The sequence below is a fragment of the Cervus elaphus genome, chromosome 18 (genome assembly GCF_910594005.1).
Source record: "Cervus elaphus chromosome 18, mCerEla1.1, whole genome shotgun sequence".
NCBI lineage: Eukaryota > Metazoa > Chordata > Mammalia > Artiodactyla > Cervidae > Cervus > Cervus elaphus.
The window spans coordinates 93413178-93430878 of record NC_057832.1 but is presented as its reverse complement, the minus strand read 5'-3'; the positions used below and the strand labels follow the sequence as shown (position 1 = coordinate 93430878).

Below are 17701 nucleotides of genomic sequence, written 5' to 3'. Positions count from 1 at the left end.
TCAGCAACTTGATGTTGAGGCTTGAAGAATATTGAGGCACCTGTAATGCTGTAGAAATGTTACAAAAAGAGGGAAGTGGACATTTTAAGGGTGATTTCTCAAATATTCACAGCATTCAGAATTTTAATGGCACTATTGATAACCTTGTTATCTAATAGACTTCTGACTACAAAATGCATTAAACTTCTTGGCAGTAGTCAAATGAGTGGCAGCCAGAGATGGCATACATAGTGTGCTTGATAAAAATTCTACTTATTTAAAGTGTTAGAGTGGCCATTATGTTCAAGTACGAAGTTTTGAGACTCTCAGTAAATTTAATCTAGAAGAAAATGTTTCAGACTGTTTTTAAGTTTCAGTGGAACACAAGGTACTCTGAGTTCTTCCTTAAGAGAATGTCAAATGTAAAAGCTAGTTTTGACATATTCACATGTAAACATATTCACACGTAATAAGTTTTCAGGTAGCTTCCTTGGTTCTTTTCCATTATTGCCTACTTGTGGCTAAAGATATGGTAACTTTATAAGCTCAAACTTTCAGCTATTTCAGAAGTTTCTATTAAATAAAGGTGGATGAGTTTATATTAAATAAACTTCTGAGTTTATTTAGAAGTTTATTTATATTGAATAAATATAGCTTATTTATATTGAATAAACTGTATTTATTTTTATATAAATATTTAGTTGAGTGTGTATATGTGTATGTTAATCCTATTCAGAGAATTGAGTGGAAAAGAATTCAAGTTATTGTATTACTAATGTTTTAACCTCTCTAAGACTCTTTTCCCTAATCTGGATATGGGGGTCCTGATTCCCTAACTGGCAGAGTGGTTTTAGGGGTTCAGTAAATAATATTCTAAAGTATGTAGGAGAAATAAATTCCCCTTCTGTGATCAAAACAGTTACATTTTGTTGCCTTTCCATTTCCTCATGAAGTTGAAATAATATAACCCAATGTAGGTAAAGCCCAAAATTTATAGGAAGCGTAGACTCTCTTAGATGGAAGCAATCTTAGAAAGTATATGGTTCAGTGATTCTTATCATTTGTGTGGCACATGGACTACTTTGAGAAGCTGAGAGTCGTGACTCTTCACTCCCGAAAAAATGCCTCTATACACAAAAATTAGCATATAATTTCAAGGGGTTCAAGGATTCCCTCAAACCTAAGGTTAGGAATCCTCAATTTCATGCAACACCCTCAGTCTAAAGATGGAAAAATTAAGGAATATAAGTGATATGCTCTTGAGAATCAAAAATTATTTTGAAAACTCTTCCCCCAAAAATCTCTAATTTAAGAACACAGCTTTCGTTGATTTTTGAGCCGTGTCCTCAGGCCACAGCTGCATTTTGTCGGTAGACTTCCTGTCTCGTCCGCCTCTGGTGTGTGAATGACTAAAAGCTATTGGCAATCCCACACAAAGTGAAATGAAATAATTTGGGTATTGATTCTGTTTTTAACATGCACATTCCCCAAAATTATGCTACCGCATTCTCGTGAACATTCATTAAGTACCCATCATGGTCCAAAGTCTCTTCAAGACAGTGAGAGCACAAGATCTTGAGACCTGGTTTCTCACTGATCTGAGCCCAGTCTAGTAACAGGCTCGTGAGCCTGAGAGAGAAGTCACTCAGCATCAAAACTTTGAGGATGCCCCACAATTAAGGTAACATTAAAGTTATGACTTGAATGATGACTAGTTTTCTGCTTGAAGCATCCAGATGGCCTAATTCCTTGTGGATGCAAATTTTAATACAATGCACAACTTTCCTTTCAGTTTAGAATAATTTGCTTACTTTATATGTACATGGTAATTACTCCCAATATATGTGGGGTGAACCAAAAAGACCTGTTTGGTAGTTTCATCAACTGTGTATCTTCATTCTCTGAGCCATGCAGTTTGCAGACCTCAGGGTCATTGTCCTCTCTGGCTTGCAATTTCCAGTCACAAATGCTGGCAAATCCTCTCCTCAAAGTGTCCCTCCACCTTCCTCTTTCTTTTCTGTTCCCATTACCATCTTCCAGTCATTCTCCATATGATAGACCTGGCCCCCACCAGTCCTTCCTTGTTCTGCACAGTCACAAATTCATTTTCCCAAAATTAACTTATTGTAAAACCCAGCAAAGGAACATTTGCTCAAAGTTACCTATAGCATATAGTTGTGTGATGTGTGTGTGGTCAGTCATGTCTGACTCTTTTGTGACCCCATGGGCTGTAGCCCACCGGGCTCCTCTGTCCATGGGATTTCCCAGGCATGAATATTGGGGTGCGTTGCAGTTGCTCCTCCAGGGATCTTCCTGACCCAGGGATCGAACCCATGTCTCCTGCATTGCAGGTAGATTCTTTACCACTGCACCACCTGGGAAGGCCCGTAGGATATAGTTACTAAGTCTGTTTATTTTCTTACTTAAAGCCTGCGATGATCCAATCTCAGGCTCCTCAGCGATCATTCCTCAGCACATTTCTGCTCCATCCGGGCACGTGCAGGGCAGAGTTGGTAAGAGCTCATGCTGTGAGGCCCCACCTTTACTATGTACTAGCTGTTTCATGTCATCTCTCCATGCTCATTTCCTCATCTCTGACTTATATGAATAAATAGCCAAATGGCTTAAAGTTGTTAGGAAAATTAGCGTGATGACACATGAGAAGTGCGTGGTGCTGGACCTGACACATCCTTGGCTCTCAATAAATGGTAACATTTGTAGCCACCTGCATCCTCACCTTCCTCTGAAATGCACCACATCTCTGTCATTTCTAGAAACGCTTCTTTCTCTTACCAAGGTCACTGGTTTCTCCTTTAGGACTTGCCTCCGTTTCTGATTATCTTCCCACTGATTCCCCCACATGCACCTGCTCTCAGCTGTCTCTCCTCACATCCCCTTCATCACCTCTGTTGGCTTTACACGGTTCCCAAAATCCTTACGCTTCCTCACCGTCACAGCTGGAACTGTTCCCAAGTAGGCAGACTGCTGTGCAAAGTCAGGAGCCTCCTTGACGTCACCCTTACGTGAGGACGTTGAGGTGATCATGAAAGAGAGGGAAGATTGGATAATGGATGCCTGAGGATCCTAGCAGGAGTGATTTTTGGAGTCTGAGCTGTTTAAAAGCAGGGACATGTCTTATATTTCCTCCCACTCCCCACAGCGGAGATCCTTGTAGGCACACTCCACTCTGTGGTATTTGGCTCACTGTTTTCCTGAAGAATCAACCTACTCTTTGATCCCTGTCAAGAGGGCCAGGGGCTTTCACCCTGCAGGGGAATTTAGGAGGATGTGTACCAGAGTTGGAGGATGGGAGCCCCCACATACATCACACTGTAACCTATAGTGAGTGTGTAATAAATGTTTAATGAACAAGCACCAACCACAAGCTATGTTTCACTGCATCATTGTATGTCAGTTGGGGACAAATTAAGAGCAAATGAAAGTCTCCTCCACATTTAAGGCTGGCGTTATAGGGAGATGCTGAGGGACTAGATCTATTCCGCCCCCCGCAAAAAAAAGACTCCTTAGGTTCCACAGAAAAAGCTCTTTATCTGAATATTTTCTTTTTCTTCCCTACAATCTCTATGTATGGGCAAAGAGAGAGTCCAGAAATCTAAGACAACGTTTATCTTTAATATCCTTGTTGAAAGCTCTATTTTGATACAATCTCATTACACAGGTCACCTCTAATTTTTGCCAGTTCATTTTCTCTCTGAAATCAACTGCTTTGCCTTCTCTGTTGCTGAATTCCAGGTAGCTGCACTTAATCTCTTTGCTGCCTGGCCTTTTCATATTAGTTTGCTGTAATACGAAAAGAACCTTCAGCTTTAAAGAACGGCTCCCCACCCTTCCCCAGTTGGAAGGGAGGAAATCAGTTAATTGCAGCCTGTCAGAGTTGTTTTAGGTGACTTTGTACTTCTTCAGTTTAAGATCAACATGAACCTTAGACATTTCAGGCTGGAAACTTAAATAGCAACAACAACAAAAAAAGCCTGCGTTTCGCTAATGCCAGGAATGACTCATCTGGTGAGAATGGTATTGTATCGATAATACAATACCAAGAGAAGGAAAAGACTGTGGTATCTGCTTTTCTTTGTATCTCTGACCTTGAGGAGAATTATAACTTGTTTGTTGCAGAAGTTGAGCATCTAATGTTCTGGTGCACCTGTTAGGTCTAATATGTTAAATGGCAAAGCACTTGCTGTTTCCTGTGATTGCTTTGTGGGTGAAGTATTTTCTGCAATCTGGTGAACTGATTTGTTTTGTTTTGTTTTAAAGAATGTATTCATTTGTATTTCTTGTCTCTCTTATTTCTCAAAAATATTCTTTCTCATTCTGTTTCAACAACCTGGTCTCATCATTACATCTTTTAGAATCTGTTTGGCTTTTATTTTCAAGGTAACATGGTTATGATTTGTTTTTAATATAGAGACCATGAACCAGGCGACTCCCGCGAGGAAGCTGGAAGAGGTTCTTCATCTAGCAGAGCTCTGCATTGAAGTCTTACAGCAGAATGAAGAGCATCATGCAGAGGTGATGACTTGTTTTAACTGTCACATAAAGCCGTGCATAATGCTTTGCGGTAGTCGGAATGGCACTGAAGATGTGGCCTGTCCATAGCCTTTGATACACACCTGGCCATTTATCTATAGTAAACTGAGAATGTGTGCTTTTCCTGGAAATATAACTCCTATATGTTACAAAGGAATTGTGTATGTCTATAATTTAGTATCTATACCTGACAACTGTCTTTCTGTGGGGAACACAGAAGAGCTTATGAGATCTGCCAGAGGTGTACAACTAGCAAGAAGCAAAGCTGGGACATGACCCCCATCTAATGGTGCCAGATCACTCACTAGCTTTTCTCCCTGTATCCTGATGGCTTTAGTTTAGAAATGTAAGTTAGTCGATGTGCACAAGGAGAAGCAGTGATAAACAATAACAAAATCACACAGAAGACATTCATAACTGCATCATTGGTAACTCTAATGTTTCACTTTTACCATCAAGCTTTTCTTTCAATTTTCACTAACCCTGCATTTTTAATAGTTTTCAAAAGTTCTGGTTCTAATTATGTATTGACATTCAGTAGAGATATAAAATGGTATTTCATCAGGCAAGCTGCTTATTCTGAGATTTAAAAGTGTCATTCTTAAAAAAAAAAAAAAAAAGTGTCATTCTTTCCAATAGCCATGAGTTCATTTTTTTGAAAAAACAGGAGTTTTTTACTTTGAATTAGGTAGAGAAAATGTATAAAATTAAATAAATGTAATACATTTCAGTGCCCTAGCAATCCTTTTATTCTTGAGAAAGTATGTGAAATGAGCAAGAAGGAAAAAGAACAGACACAGAAGAATTTATAGAATATTCGTATTTAATGAAGCCTAGTCCTCAAAAATATAAGAAACTATAGAAGTACATTTTAAGCAAATTCTCAGAAAAGAATATTCATGAAGCCCTGCTATAGATAACTAAGATGTATTGTATCTGCTTATAAATATGATCATTCAAAACATCTGCTTTTAGCTCACACTATGGAATCTAGTTTTTACCTTGCATCTGTCATGTGTGAACTTGTTATGGATATTTTATTTTAAACTGAAGAAACAGCTGCTTCAATAATTTGAAATGAATTCCCAGGAGGAGCTTTTCTAGGCTAGTACTACTGCTGTGTTACAATGAAAATGATTATATGATAAAAATGTATGTATGTGTTGTCTTTGTCTTTTGTTAAAAGGCATTATCATCAGAGTATTAGACCTTTTTGAATTAAAAAAAAATTCTGATTGGTTATCCAATTTCACCTAAACAGGTACATCTAATTTACATTTCACAAAAATTATATTTAATCTTCCTACACTAATAAGGAAAATAATAACTCGTCTGTCTTTTACGTGTAAATAATGTTAAATACTCCCTGCAACCACTATATGCTTGTTAAAGTACAATGTATCCAAACACAATTAAAATGTAAGTATTACTTATTTTCTAAGCTACAAAAATACAGTTGATTTTATTGAACAGAGATAATCAAAACTTATAAATATCACTGAACTAGATGCCAAAATACAGAAGTATTATAATGACCTCTTTTTAAAATGCTTTGTGACACTATGGCATGTCTTCATTCCACAATGCTTCCAAATTCTTGGGATTCCTCAGGGAAGAGAGGTGAGTAGAATCGCTTTCATCATTTTTCTAGCATGGAATAACTCTTTTATGTGAAGATAAGATAGAACCCACTCTGGTTATAGTTTTAAAGCCACTTTAGTCCCTCTCCTTGGAATTAGCCATTCCCTTCTCCAGGGGATCAATTGAACCCAGGTCTCCTAAATCGCAGGTAGGTTCTTTACCAGCTGAGACACCAGGGAAGCCCAAGAATACTGGAGAGGGTAGCCTGTCCCTTTTCCAGCAGGTCTTTCTGACCCAGGAATTGAACCTGGGTCTCCTGCCTTACAGGCAGATTCTTTACCAGCTGAGCTACCAGGGAAGCTGAAATTAAAGACTGTATGTATTTAAACGGACCAATCTTGGTTGTACTGTTTCCATGAATGTGTCTTAGTACCAACTGCCTGCATAATTATTGCTGGCCATCTAAGTAAAGGCCAGCTGTACCTGAAGGATTTTCCACCATTTTCAACCAGGAGATCCAGGTTTTTCTCTGTTGGGGGGAGGAGTGAATTAGTCTGATTCCAAAGTCATTTCCAGAGTGAATGGATGGATGGCATTGTACAGTAATGTTGATTTTGCTGGATTTCCAGGCTAGACTGTCTTCACTGCACGAAACAGAACCCAGCCCAGCTCCCTAGGTGGAGGTTAATGCATCTGTCTCAGACACCTTCAAGTGGCCGTGTGTCAGCTCCTCTCTTTTTCCCTCCTCCTCCCCTCCTCAGGGGTGGTTCACTTCACGGGGCCAAGAGGTTGTTTCTGTCCTTCAACAGTTTCTCAGTTGAGCAGGTTTCACGTCCTTCAGATCTTTCACAATAACTTGCTTCTAAGATAGTCCTCCCTTCTCTTTGAGGACCTCTCAACCTCTCCCCTCAGGCTTTTCTTCCGAATTTCTATGTTTTCTCTTGAAAAAGATAGTTTAAGCTCCTTTCCAGAAAATCTTTAAAGCCATCTTGCACATTCCTGGGACAAGACTGTGTCTGACCAGAAATTTAGACAAACAGATCCGACCACTGTCCGTCTAAGGCCTCTCACTCTGACAAAGGCGGCAAGTTCCAGATGCCTTCTGGAAAGCCTTGGGCTCTCACCCCAGCACATGCCTGCACACACGTGCACCACGTTCCTGGTGAGAAAACTTGCTGGCGATACACAGTCAAGCTGACTCCAGACTCTACACTTTCCAGGGAGCACGTTGTTATTTCTCAAATTCAATGGAGTGGCCGGGATGGGCGTCTTGTCTCAGTTCTGCCGGCAGGTTTGACACTCAGCATCATAGCAGGAATGTAAGTGCAGAGAGAAAGATGATACTGCAAGCCTGAGATGTCCCTTTCAATCCTGTCAGACTCTTCCTCTCCTGGCGGATCCTGGGACTTGGCTATGGGGATGGAGGGCCAGGAATATCCCCCAGGCAAGAGGCAGAGACAGAGACAACGTGATGGATATGAGCACAGCTCAGGTTACTACTCTGTGACTTATTGTTGCAGCAGAATCTTAATTGAAGGTCCCTAAAATATTTTAAATATTACATCGTCCACCATATTGGTGACACTGTAGGCCAGGCGAATGTCAGGCAGTAATTCAGTGTTTGCCACTTGGCTCCCTGTGAATGGTGGATGTATCGTGCTCTCCAGCTGACTGGGTCCCAGGCTGTTCCAGCAGCAGAGGATTGCAGGGAGAATAGTTCAGTGCAGACACACATATCTGTGATCCTGGTCATTCACGTAAACATCAGTGTCTGAACCAGATTATGTGTCTGGATGTGAGTGAGTGAGTGAAAATCACTCAGTCATGTCCCACTCTTTGCAACCCCATGGACTATAGCCCGCCAGGCTCCTCTGTCCATGGGATTCTCCAAGCCAGAATACGGGTGTGGGTAGCCGTTCCCTTCTCCAGGGGATCTTCCCAACCCAGGGATCAAACCTCGGTCTCTTGCATTGCAGGCAGATTCTTTACCGTCTGAGCCACCAGGGAAGCCCATGCATCTGGATAGATTATATCAGCCATTAAAAAGAATTCATTTGAATCAGTTCTAATGAGATGGATGAAACTGGAGCCCATTATACAGAGTGAAGTAAGCCAGAAAGATAAAGAACATTACAGCCTACTAACACATATATATATGGGATTTAGAAGGATGGTAATGATAACCCTATATGCAAAACAGAAAAAGAGACACAGATGTACAGAACAGACTTTTGGACTCTGTGGGAGAAGGCGAGGGTGGGATGTTTCTAGAGAACAGCATTGAAACATGTATATTATCTATAGTGAAACAGATCACCAGCCCAGGTTGGATGCATGAGACAAGTGCTCGGGCCTGGTGCACTGGGAAGACCCAGAGGGAGCGGGTAGAGAGGGAGGTGGGAGGGGGGATCAAGATGGAGAATACATGTAAATCCATGGCTGATTCATGTCAATGTATGACAAAACCCACTACAATGTTGTAATTAGCCTCCAACTAATAAAAATAAATGGAAAAAAAAAAAACAAAAAAAGATATTTGATTTTTTAAAATGTTTCCCATTGCTTTTGTTTATTCCTTATCCTTGTTGTTGTTGTTCAGTCACTAAATTGTGTCCAACTGTGACTCCATGAACTGCAGTGCACCAGGCTTCCCTGTCCTTTACTATCTCCTAGTTTGCTTAAACTCATGTCCATTGAGTTGGTAATGCCATCCCACTATCTCATCCTCTGTGGCCCCCTTCTCCTCTCACCTTCAGTCTTTCCCAGCATCAGGGTCTTTTCCAATGAGTTGGCTGTTCACATCAGGTAGCCAATGTATTCGAGCTTCAGCTTCAGAATCAGTCTTTCCAGTGACTTATTCATAAACAAGATCTGTTTACTACCCACTACTAAGTAATTGCAGTCATCTCAACAGTTGAGTTCATCTTAATCACACAGCATTTATATCTGGATAGCCAGTGAGATAAATCAACTTTTCATTTTTAGGAAGTGCTTAGGTTTAAGGTTAGATTAGCCTGTGGTACAACAAATGTTCCTATTTTTGGAAGAAGATGACCAGCAAGTGATTTTCATATGGCTGAGCTATAGAGGAAGAATTCCACTTGCAGCAGGACTCTCAGACGAAACTGCATGGTCACAAATACCCTACCGAAAATGTTTCTTAGTCACTAATTTACAAATACATAATAATAACAGTAGCACTTTACCTTGACATACCTTTTGAAGCATTTTCAGCTCCTCATTTCGATTGATTATTTTAATATTTATATTCATCTAGGAACCCAACTGGAGAAGGCAGAGGCACCCCACTCCAGTACTCTTGCCTGCAAAATCCCATGGACAGATGAGCCTGGTAGGCTGCGGTCCATGGGGTCGCTAAGAGTCGGACACAACTGAGCAACTTCACTTTCCCTCTTCACTTTCATGCATTGGAAAAGAAAGTGGCAACCCACTCCAGTCTTCTTGCCTGGAGAATCCCAGGGACGGGGGAGCCTGGTGGGCTGCCGTCTGTGGGGTCTCACAGAGTCGGACACGACTGAAGTGACTTAGCAGCAGCAGGAACCCAATTAGGGAAATATTGTTATGAATTGAGTTGCAGAAAACTTATGATTCCTTTGACATGAGTTTAGGTGTCACCCTGAAGGTTCAAATCCACTCTACTGGCTCCTCAAGAGAGCTTCAATATTTCTAGAATATGGCCTCTCAGCATCATGTTACTGTATGTGTATGTTGGGAAGTGTAATGATACCCTAGACACTGAACTGTGTCCAGAGCTTTTAGGATCATCCACAAAATAAAAGATTACAAGCTGATCTTTTTGGGGTGTGGAGGAAGCATGTAATGTGTTCCAAAATCAGATGCACTGTTTTTGCTCATTTATGCAGTCATCATTTTTTTGTTGTTGTAAAATATGAAATGTTTACTGCATTTTGAGGGTAAAAGTAATAAAAAGACTTAAGACCCCCCAAAAATATGAAAAGATATTATAATAAATAAGACTATAATAGATGTTCTGGCAAAAACATCCTCAGAGGACAAAAACATTGGTCTGATCTGCAGAACTAGATAGGCAAACAGATGAGCAAAAAGGCAGTGTGTTATATATATATAGTTGATTAAGAAACTAGATAGACAGTTTCTAAATATGTAGTTGATTAAGAAATTAGAAAGACAGAAAGGCAGTGTGCTATATTGATTAAGAAGAGGCCATATATGTAAGATGCAGAGTACATCATGAGAAACGCTGGGCTGGAAGAATGACAAGCTGGAATCAAGATTGCTGGGAGAAATATCAATAACCTCAGATATGCAGATAACACCACCCTTATGGCAGAAAGTGAAGAAGAACTAAACAGCCTCTTGATGAAACTGAAAGAGGAGAGTGAAAAAGTTGGCTTAAAGCTCAACTTTCAGAAAACTAAGATCATGGCATCCGGTCCCATCACTTCATGGGAAATAGATGGGGAAACAGTGGCTGACTTTATTTTTCTGGGCTCCAAAATCACTGCAGATGGTGATTGCAGCCATGAAATTAAAAGACGCTTACTCCTTGGAAGGAATGTTATGACCAACCTAGACAGCATATTAAAAAGCAGAGACATTACTTTGCCAACAAAGGTCCATCTAGTCAAAGCTATTGTTTTTCCAGTAGTCATGTATGGATGTGAGAGTTGGACTATAAAGAAAGCTGAGCACCGAAGAATTGATGGTTTTGAACTGTCATATTGGAGAGGACTCTTGAGAATCCCTTGGACTGCAAGGAGATCCAACCAGTCCATCCTAAAGGAGATCAGTCTTGGGTGTTCATTGGAAGGACTGATGTAGAAGCTGAAACTCCAATCCTTTGGCCACCTGATGTGAAAGCTGACTCATTTGAAAAGACCCTGATGCTGGGAAAGTTTGAGGGAAGGAGGAGAAGGGGATGACAGAGGATGAGATGGTTGGATGGCATCACTGACTCAGTGGGCATGGGTTTGGGTGGACTCCAGGATTTGGTGATGGACAGGGAGGCCTGACGTGTTGCGGTTCATGGGGTCACAGAGTCAGACACAACTGAGTGACTGAACTGAATATGTGTGAGAGCTTGGTCTCTACACTCCAGCTGACCTGAATTCAAATTATTGCTCTATTACCAATTTTATGACTTTGGGCAAGTTCCTTAATCTTTCTGACTTTGCTAACCTATAAAACCCCTGGGTTGGGAAGATCCCCTGAAAAAGGGCATGGCAACCCAGTCCAGTATTCTTGCCTGGAGAACACCATGGACAGAGGAGCCTGGTGGGCTACAGTTCATAGGGTTGTAAAGAGTCAGACACAACTGAAGCGACTTAGCATGCAACCGTAAAATAAGGATAATTGTACCATCTATCTGAAAGGATTAAGTAAAATAATGTGCAAAAAGTCTTTAGAACAGTACTTGCACATAGAAACTATTCCACTAATGTTGGACATTACTATTCTTAAAACATCTAAAACTAACATTATAAGATTTGTGTGAATTTTGACTCATTTTTGTGTTGCTGATAACGATTCATTTTTTACTTTCGTACAGCAAGAGATTTTCATATCCCTTGACTTTTCCACACAACCCTGGAGGAGGCTAGGAAAAGTATTGTTACTGCCAATTTGAAGATGAGGAAGTGGAAATCCATCCAAGAACTGATTTGCCCATGAGCACTCAAGTCTCACCAAGTTCAAAATCTGAGTACTCTTCCATTTTCAGAGATAGTCTTACTTGCCACTGTTTCCAACTTCACTGAGTAAACAAACATAGCTTTCAGAGTATTGTCTGCCACAAATATTGGGGAAGGCAATGGCAACCCACTCCAGTACTCTTGCCTGGAAAATCCCATGGACGGAGGAGCCTGGTGGGCTACAGTCCATAGGGTCTCGAAGAGTTGGACACGACTGAGCGACTTCACTTTCCCTTTTCACTTTCATGCATTGGAGAAGGAAATGGCAACCCACTGCAGTGTTCTTGCCTGGAGAATCCCAGGGACAGGGGAGCCTGGTGGGCTGCCGTCCTTGGGGTCGCACAGAGTCGGACACAACTGAAGCGATTTAGCAGCAGCAGCAACACTAGAGTTTATTATTTGTACTGTGCCACCCTTTTTCTTTACCTACTGTTTTCTTCCGTTTCCACCTAATAATTAGTTACACAATATTTTTTATAAATATATTGAACATTATTATTGTGGCAAAAGTTTTTAAGAAAATACTCAATATGTCAATATCTTATAATCCACTTTTTTTGGTTTGTGGTTTGGCTCTTTTTGTTATAATTGAACTTATATTGGAAGAAATTGATGGAGTTTTGCAACCACAAATCTCACATGTTCTTAAAAAGTTCTTCAAAATAAATATGGACTTCTCTAAGTGTAATATGATGACACTTTTTCTAACATTATTTTTAATTGAAAGAATAACAAAAATATCTGTATCACACAAATGCGTGTGATAATTTTATAGTTACTTGGTTAAAAAGTTATAGTGCTATCAAAAGCTACATTTAAAAAGGGGCGGGGGGAAGACCTGAGAGACATTTCACTAAAAACAGTATAAAGAGAGCCCTAAAACGTATGAGAAATGTTAAATTCATCCAAAATTAGAAAAATTCAGATTAAAACAAAACTGAGATACTATAGCCAGAGAAGCTCACATTATTTTTTGTGTGAGTATTCTCTGGTGGCTCAAACAATGAAGAATCCACCTGCAATGCAAGAGACCTGGGTTTGATCCCTGGATTGGGAAAAACCCTTGGAGAAGGGAATGGCAGACCACTCTAGTATTCTTGCCTGGAGAATTCCATGGACAGAGGATGTTGGTGGGCTACAGTCTGGGGCTCACAAAGAGTCAGACACAACTGAGTGACTCACACAGGCACATAATGAGAATACTAAAAATAAGATATACCTTCTAAGCAAAATGTCAAGTATACAATACAGTGTTGTAGGTACTGTGCTGTTAGTAGACCTCTGGGATGTGTTCACCTTATATAACTGAATCTTTGTACCACCACACTTTCACGAATACCCTCCTTTTACATCCTTTCCCCAGTCAATCTACTCTCTGAAATGACCATTCCACTCTCTGCTTCTCTGAAATTGACTATTTTAGATTCCTCATGTAAGTCACAAAGTATGACTATGTAAAGTATTTGTCTTTCTGTGTCTGGCTTATTTTACGTAATTTAATGTCCTCCAGGTTCAATCATGTTGCTACAAATGGCATGGTTGCCTTCTTTTCTCAGGTGAAAATTATTTTATTGTGTGTACATATCATATTTTGTTTTCTAGTCATTCATTTGTGGGCTTTTGTTATTGTTGTTCAGTCACTAAGTCACGTCCAACTCTCTGTGACCCCATGGACTGCAGCACCCGAGGCTTCCCTGTCCTTAACCATCTCTTGGAGTTTGCTGAAATTCGTGTCCGTTCAGTCAGTGATGCCATCCAACCATCTCATCCTCTGTCGCCCCCTTCTGCTCCTGCCCTCAATCTTTCCCAGCATCAGGGGCCTTTCTAATGAATCAGCTCTTCAAATCAGGTGGCCAAAGTATTGGAGCTTCAGCTTCAGTGTCAGTCCTTCCAATGGATACTCAGGGTGGATTTCTTTTAGGACTGACTGGTTTCATCTCCCTGCAGTCCAGTGGACTCTCAAGAGTCTTCTCCAGCACCACAATTTGAATGCAAAAATTCTCCAACTCTCACATCCATACATGACTACTGGAAAAAACATAGCTTTGACTATACAGACCTTTGTCGACAAAGTGATGGCTTGCTTCTGTGTCTTGCACACATGTTCAGTCACTTCGGTTGTGTCCAACTCTTTTCAACCCTGAGGACTGTAGCCCACCAGGCTGCTCTGTCCATGGGGATTCTCCAAGCAAGAATATTAGAGTGAGTTGCCGTGCCCTCTGTGCTTAGCTACTGTGAATAGTACTGCATTGACTGTGGCAGTGTAAATATCTCTTTGAGATTCTTATTTCAATTCCTTTAGAAATATACCCAGGGGTGGGATTGATGGGTCATATGAGAGTTCTATTTTTAATCTTTGAAGGAACTTTCATACTGTTTTCCATAGTGACTGCACCAATTTACATTTCTATCAACAGTGTACAAGGGTTCTCTTTCCTCTACAACCTCAACAAAACTTACCTTTTGCTTTTGTAAATAATAGCCACTCTAACAGGTGTGAGGTAATATCTCATTGTGGTTTTCATTTGCATTTGAAAATCAAATGATGATTAGTGATGTTGAACCTTTTCATATACCTGTTGACCATTTGTTGGTCTTCTTTGGGAAAATGTCTGTTCGGTCCTATGTACATCTTTTAGTCATGTTATTTATTTTTTGTTTTGTTTTGTTTTTGCTTTGAGTTGTAGGAGTGTACTATATGTTTTGGATATTAGCCCTTTATCCTTTATATGGCCTACAAATATTTTCTCTCATTCCTTTGTTGATTGTTTTCTTTGCTGTTCATTAAGTTTTTAGTTTGATGATTTTCTTGTTTTTACTTATGTTATCTGTGCTTTGGGTGTCATATTTGAGAAACCATTGCCAAGGCAAAGTTAAGAAGCTTTTTCTCTGTGTTTTCCCCCAGGAGTTTAATAGTTTCATGTCTTAAGTTTAAGTATTTCATGCTTTTTGAGTTGATTTTTATATATGGTGCAAAACAGTAGTCCAATTTGATTGTTTTGTTTGTGGATATCCAGTTTTCCCGGCACTGTTTATTGAAGGGACAGTCCTTTCCTCATTTTATATTCCTCCAGAATATAACCTTTCTGAAGGTTAGTTGATCATATATGTGTGGGTTTATTTCTGGGATCAGTATTCTGTGTCATTGGCCTAGGTGTCTGTATTGATGTTAGTGCAAGATTGATTTAATTACCACAGCTTAGTAATATACCTATATTGATATCAGAACGTGTGGTGTCTTCAGCTTTGTTCTTAAGATTATTTTAGCTATCTGAGGTCATTTGTGATTCCATATGAATTTTAGAATTTTTTTTTCTATTCCTGTAAAAAAAGTTCAATGGAATTTTGATAGGGTTTGTGTTGAAACTGTAGATAGTTTGGGGTAATATGGGCATTTTAACAATATAAACTCTTCCAATCCATGACACTGGATAGTTTTCACTTATTTGGGACTACTTTAGTTTCTTTCATCAGTGTTTTATAATTTGTAGTTTACAAATCCTTCACCTATTTGGTTAGGTTTATTTCTAGGTATTTTTACTCTGTTGTTTTTTGATTTCTAATTTCTTTTTCAGATTGTTATTAGTGTGCATATAAATGCACATGATTTTTGTATGTTGATTTTATATCCCATGTGTGTGCATGCACGCTCATTCGCTCAGTCATGTTTGAGTCTTTGCAACCCTGTGGACTATAGGGCACCAGGCTTCTCAGTCCATGGGATATTTCAGTCAAGAATATTAGAGTGGGTTGCCATGCCCTCCTCCAGGGCATCTTTCCAACCATTTGCATGCTTATATATTTATAATTATCCTAGTTTTCCGATGAATTGACCTTCTCCCATTATGTAATGACCTTTTTTGTTTCTTGTGGTTATTGTTAACATATGTAAGTATAGCCACTCCTGGTCACTTTTGGTTATCATTTGCATGGAATATTTTTTGTACCCCTTCACTTTCAGCCTATCTGTGTCCTTAAAGTGAGTTTCTCATAGGCAGCAACCTTATTGTTGTATCTTGTGGTTTTATCCATTCAGCCGCTCTGTGTCTTTTGATTGAAGAGTTTAATCCATTTACATTTAAAATTATTGATAGATAAGACTTAGCTTTCAGTTGGACTTCAGATCTTTTCACCATCTACTTTAAACTTTTAACTCCAGTCACATACAAAACCCTGCAGTTTTACTTCCTGAATACACTTTATGTTATTGGTATCAAATTTTACCTCTTCTGTACTAATAATATATATCCCTTAACAAATTTTTGTGGTTATAGTTATTATTAATACCTTCCTCTTTTGAATTTTATAGTACAGTTTAAAGTTATTTATGCACCAGCATTACAGTATTATTTGTCTATATATTTACCTTTACCAGTGATATTTATACTTTCATACATATTTATGTTAGATTTAGCATCCTTTTGTTTCAACTTGGAGAATTTTCTTTCACACTTTTTTTTTTTTTTAATTTTTTTATTAGTTGGAGGCTAATTACTTCACAACATTTCAGTGGGTTTTGTCATACATTGATATGAATCAGCCATAGATTTACACTTATTCCCCATCCCGATCCCCCCTCCCACCTCCCTCTCCACCCGATTCCTCTGGGTCTTCCCAGTGCACCAGGCCCGAGCACTTGTCTCATGCATCCCACCTGGGCTGGTGATCTGTTTCACCATAGATAGTATACATGCTGTTCTTTTGAAATATCCCACCCTCACATTCTCCCACAGAGTTCAAAAGTCTGTTCTGTATTTCTGTGTCTCTTTTTCTGTTTCGTATATAGGGTTATCGTCACGATCTTTCTAAATTCCACATATATGCGTTAGTATGCTGTAATGTTCTTTATCTTTCTGGCTTACTTCACTCTGTATAAGGGGCTCCAGTTTCATCCATCTCATTAGGACTGGTTCAAATGAATTCTTTTTAATGGCTGAGTAATATTCCATGGTGTATATGTACCACAGCTTCCTTATCCATTCATCTGCTGATGGGCATCTAGGTTGCTTCCATGTCCTGGCTATTATAAACAGTGCTGCGATGAACATTGGGGTGCACGTGTCTCTTTCAGATCTGGTTTCCTCAGTGTGTATGCCCAGAAGTGGGATTGCTGGGTCATATGGCAGTTCTATTTCCAGTTTTTTAAGAAATCTCCACACTGTTTTCCATAGCGGCTGTACTAGTTTGCATTCCCACCAACAGTGTAAGAGGGTTCCCTTTTCTCCACACCCTCTCCAGCATTTATTGCTTGTAGACTTTTGGATAGCAGCCATCCTGACTGGTGTGTAATGGTACCTCATTGTGGTTTTGATTTGCATTTCTCTAATAATGAGTGATATTGAGCATCTTTTCATGTGTTTGTTAGCCATCTGTATGTCTTCTTTGGAGAAATGTCTGTTTAGTTCTCTGGCCCATTTTTTGATTGGGTCATTTATTTTTCTGGAATTGAGCTGCAGGAGTTGCTTGTATATTTTTGAGATTAATCCTTTGTCTGTTTCTTCATTTGCTATTATTTTCTCCCAATCTGACGGCTGTCTTTTCACCTTACTTATAGTTTCCTCTGTAGTGCAAAAGCTTTTAAGTTTTATTAGATCCCATTTGTTTAGTTTTGCTTTTATTTCCAATATTCTGGGAGGTGGGTCATAGAGGATCTTGCTGTGATTTATGTCGGAGAGTGTTTTGCCTAGGTTCTCCTCTAGGAGTTTTATAGTTTCTGGTCTGACATTTAGATCTTTAATCCATTTTGAGTTTATTTTTGTGTATGGTGTTAGAAAGTGTTCTAGTTTCATTCTTTTACAAGTGGTTGACCAGTTTTCCCAGCACCACTTGTTAAAGAGGTTGTCTTTTTTCCATTGTATATCCTTGCCTCCTTTGTCAAAGATAAGGTGTCCATAGGT

At 39.5% G+C, this 17701-nt stretch overlaps 1 protein-coding gene across 23 annotated transcripts in view; it reads left to right on the top strand.

Moving 5' to 3' along the window:
* Nucleotides 1-17701, top strand: part of CADPS2 (calcium dependent secretion activator 2) — a 571224-nt gene that overhangs the window by 454833 nt on the left and 98690 nt on the right. For 14 of the 23 annotated variants that reach the window (XM_043872591.1, XM_043872595.1, XM_043872586.1 and 11 more), the window contains 2 exons: nucleotides 4409-4512; nucleotides 6142-6150. In XM_043872591.1, the coding sequence (XP_043728526.1) occupies nucleotides 4409-4512; nucleotides 6142-6150 (113 nt within the window). The remainder of the gene's footprint in view (nucleotides 1-4408; nucleotides 4513-6141; nucleotides 6151-17701) is intronic. The other 9 variants (XM_043872603.1, XM_043872601.1, XM_043872599.1 and 6 more) reach the window with 1 other exon arrangement.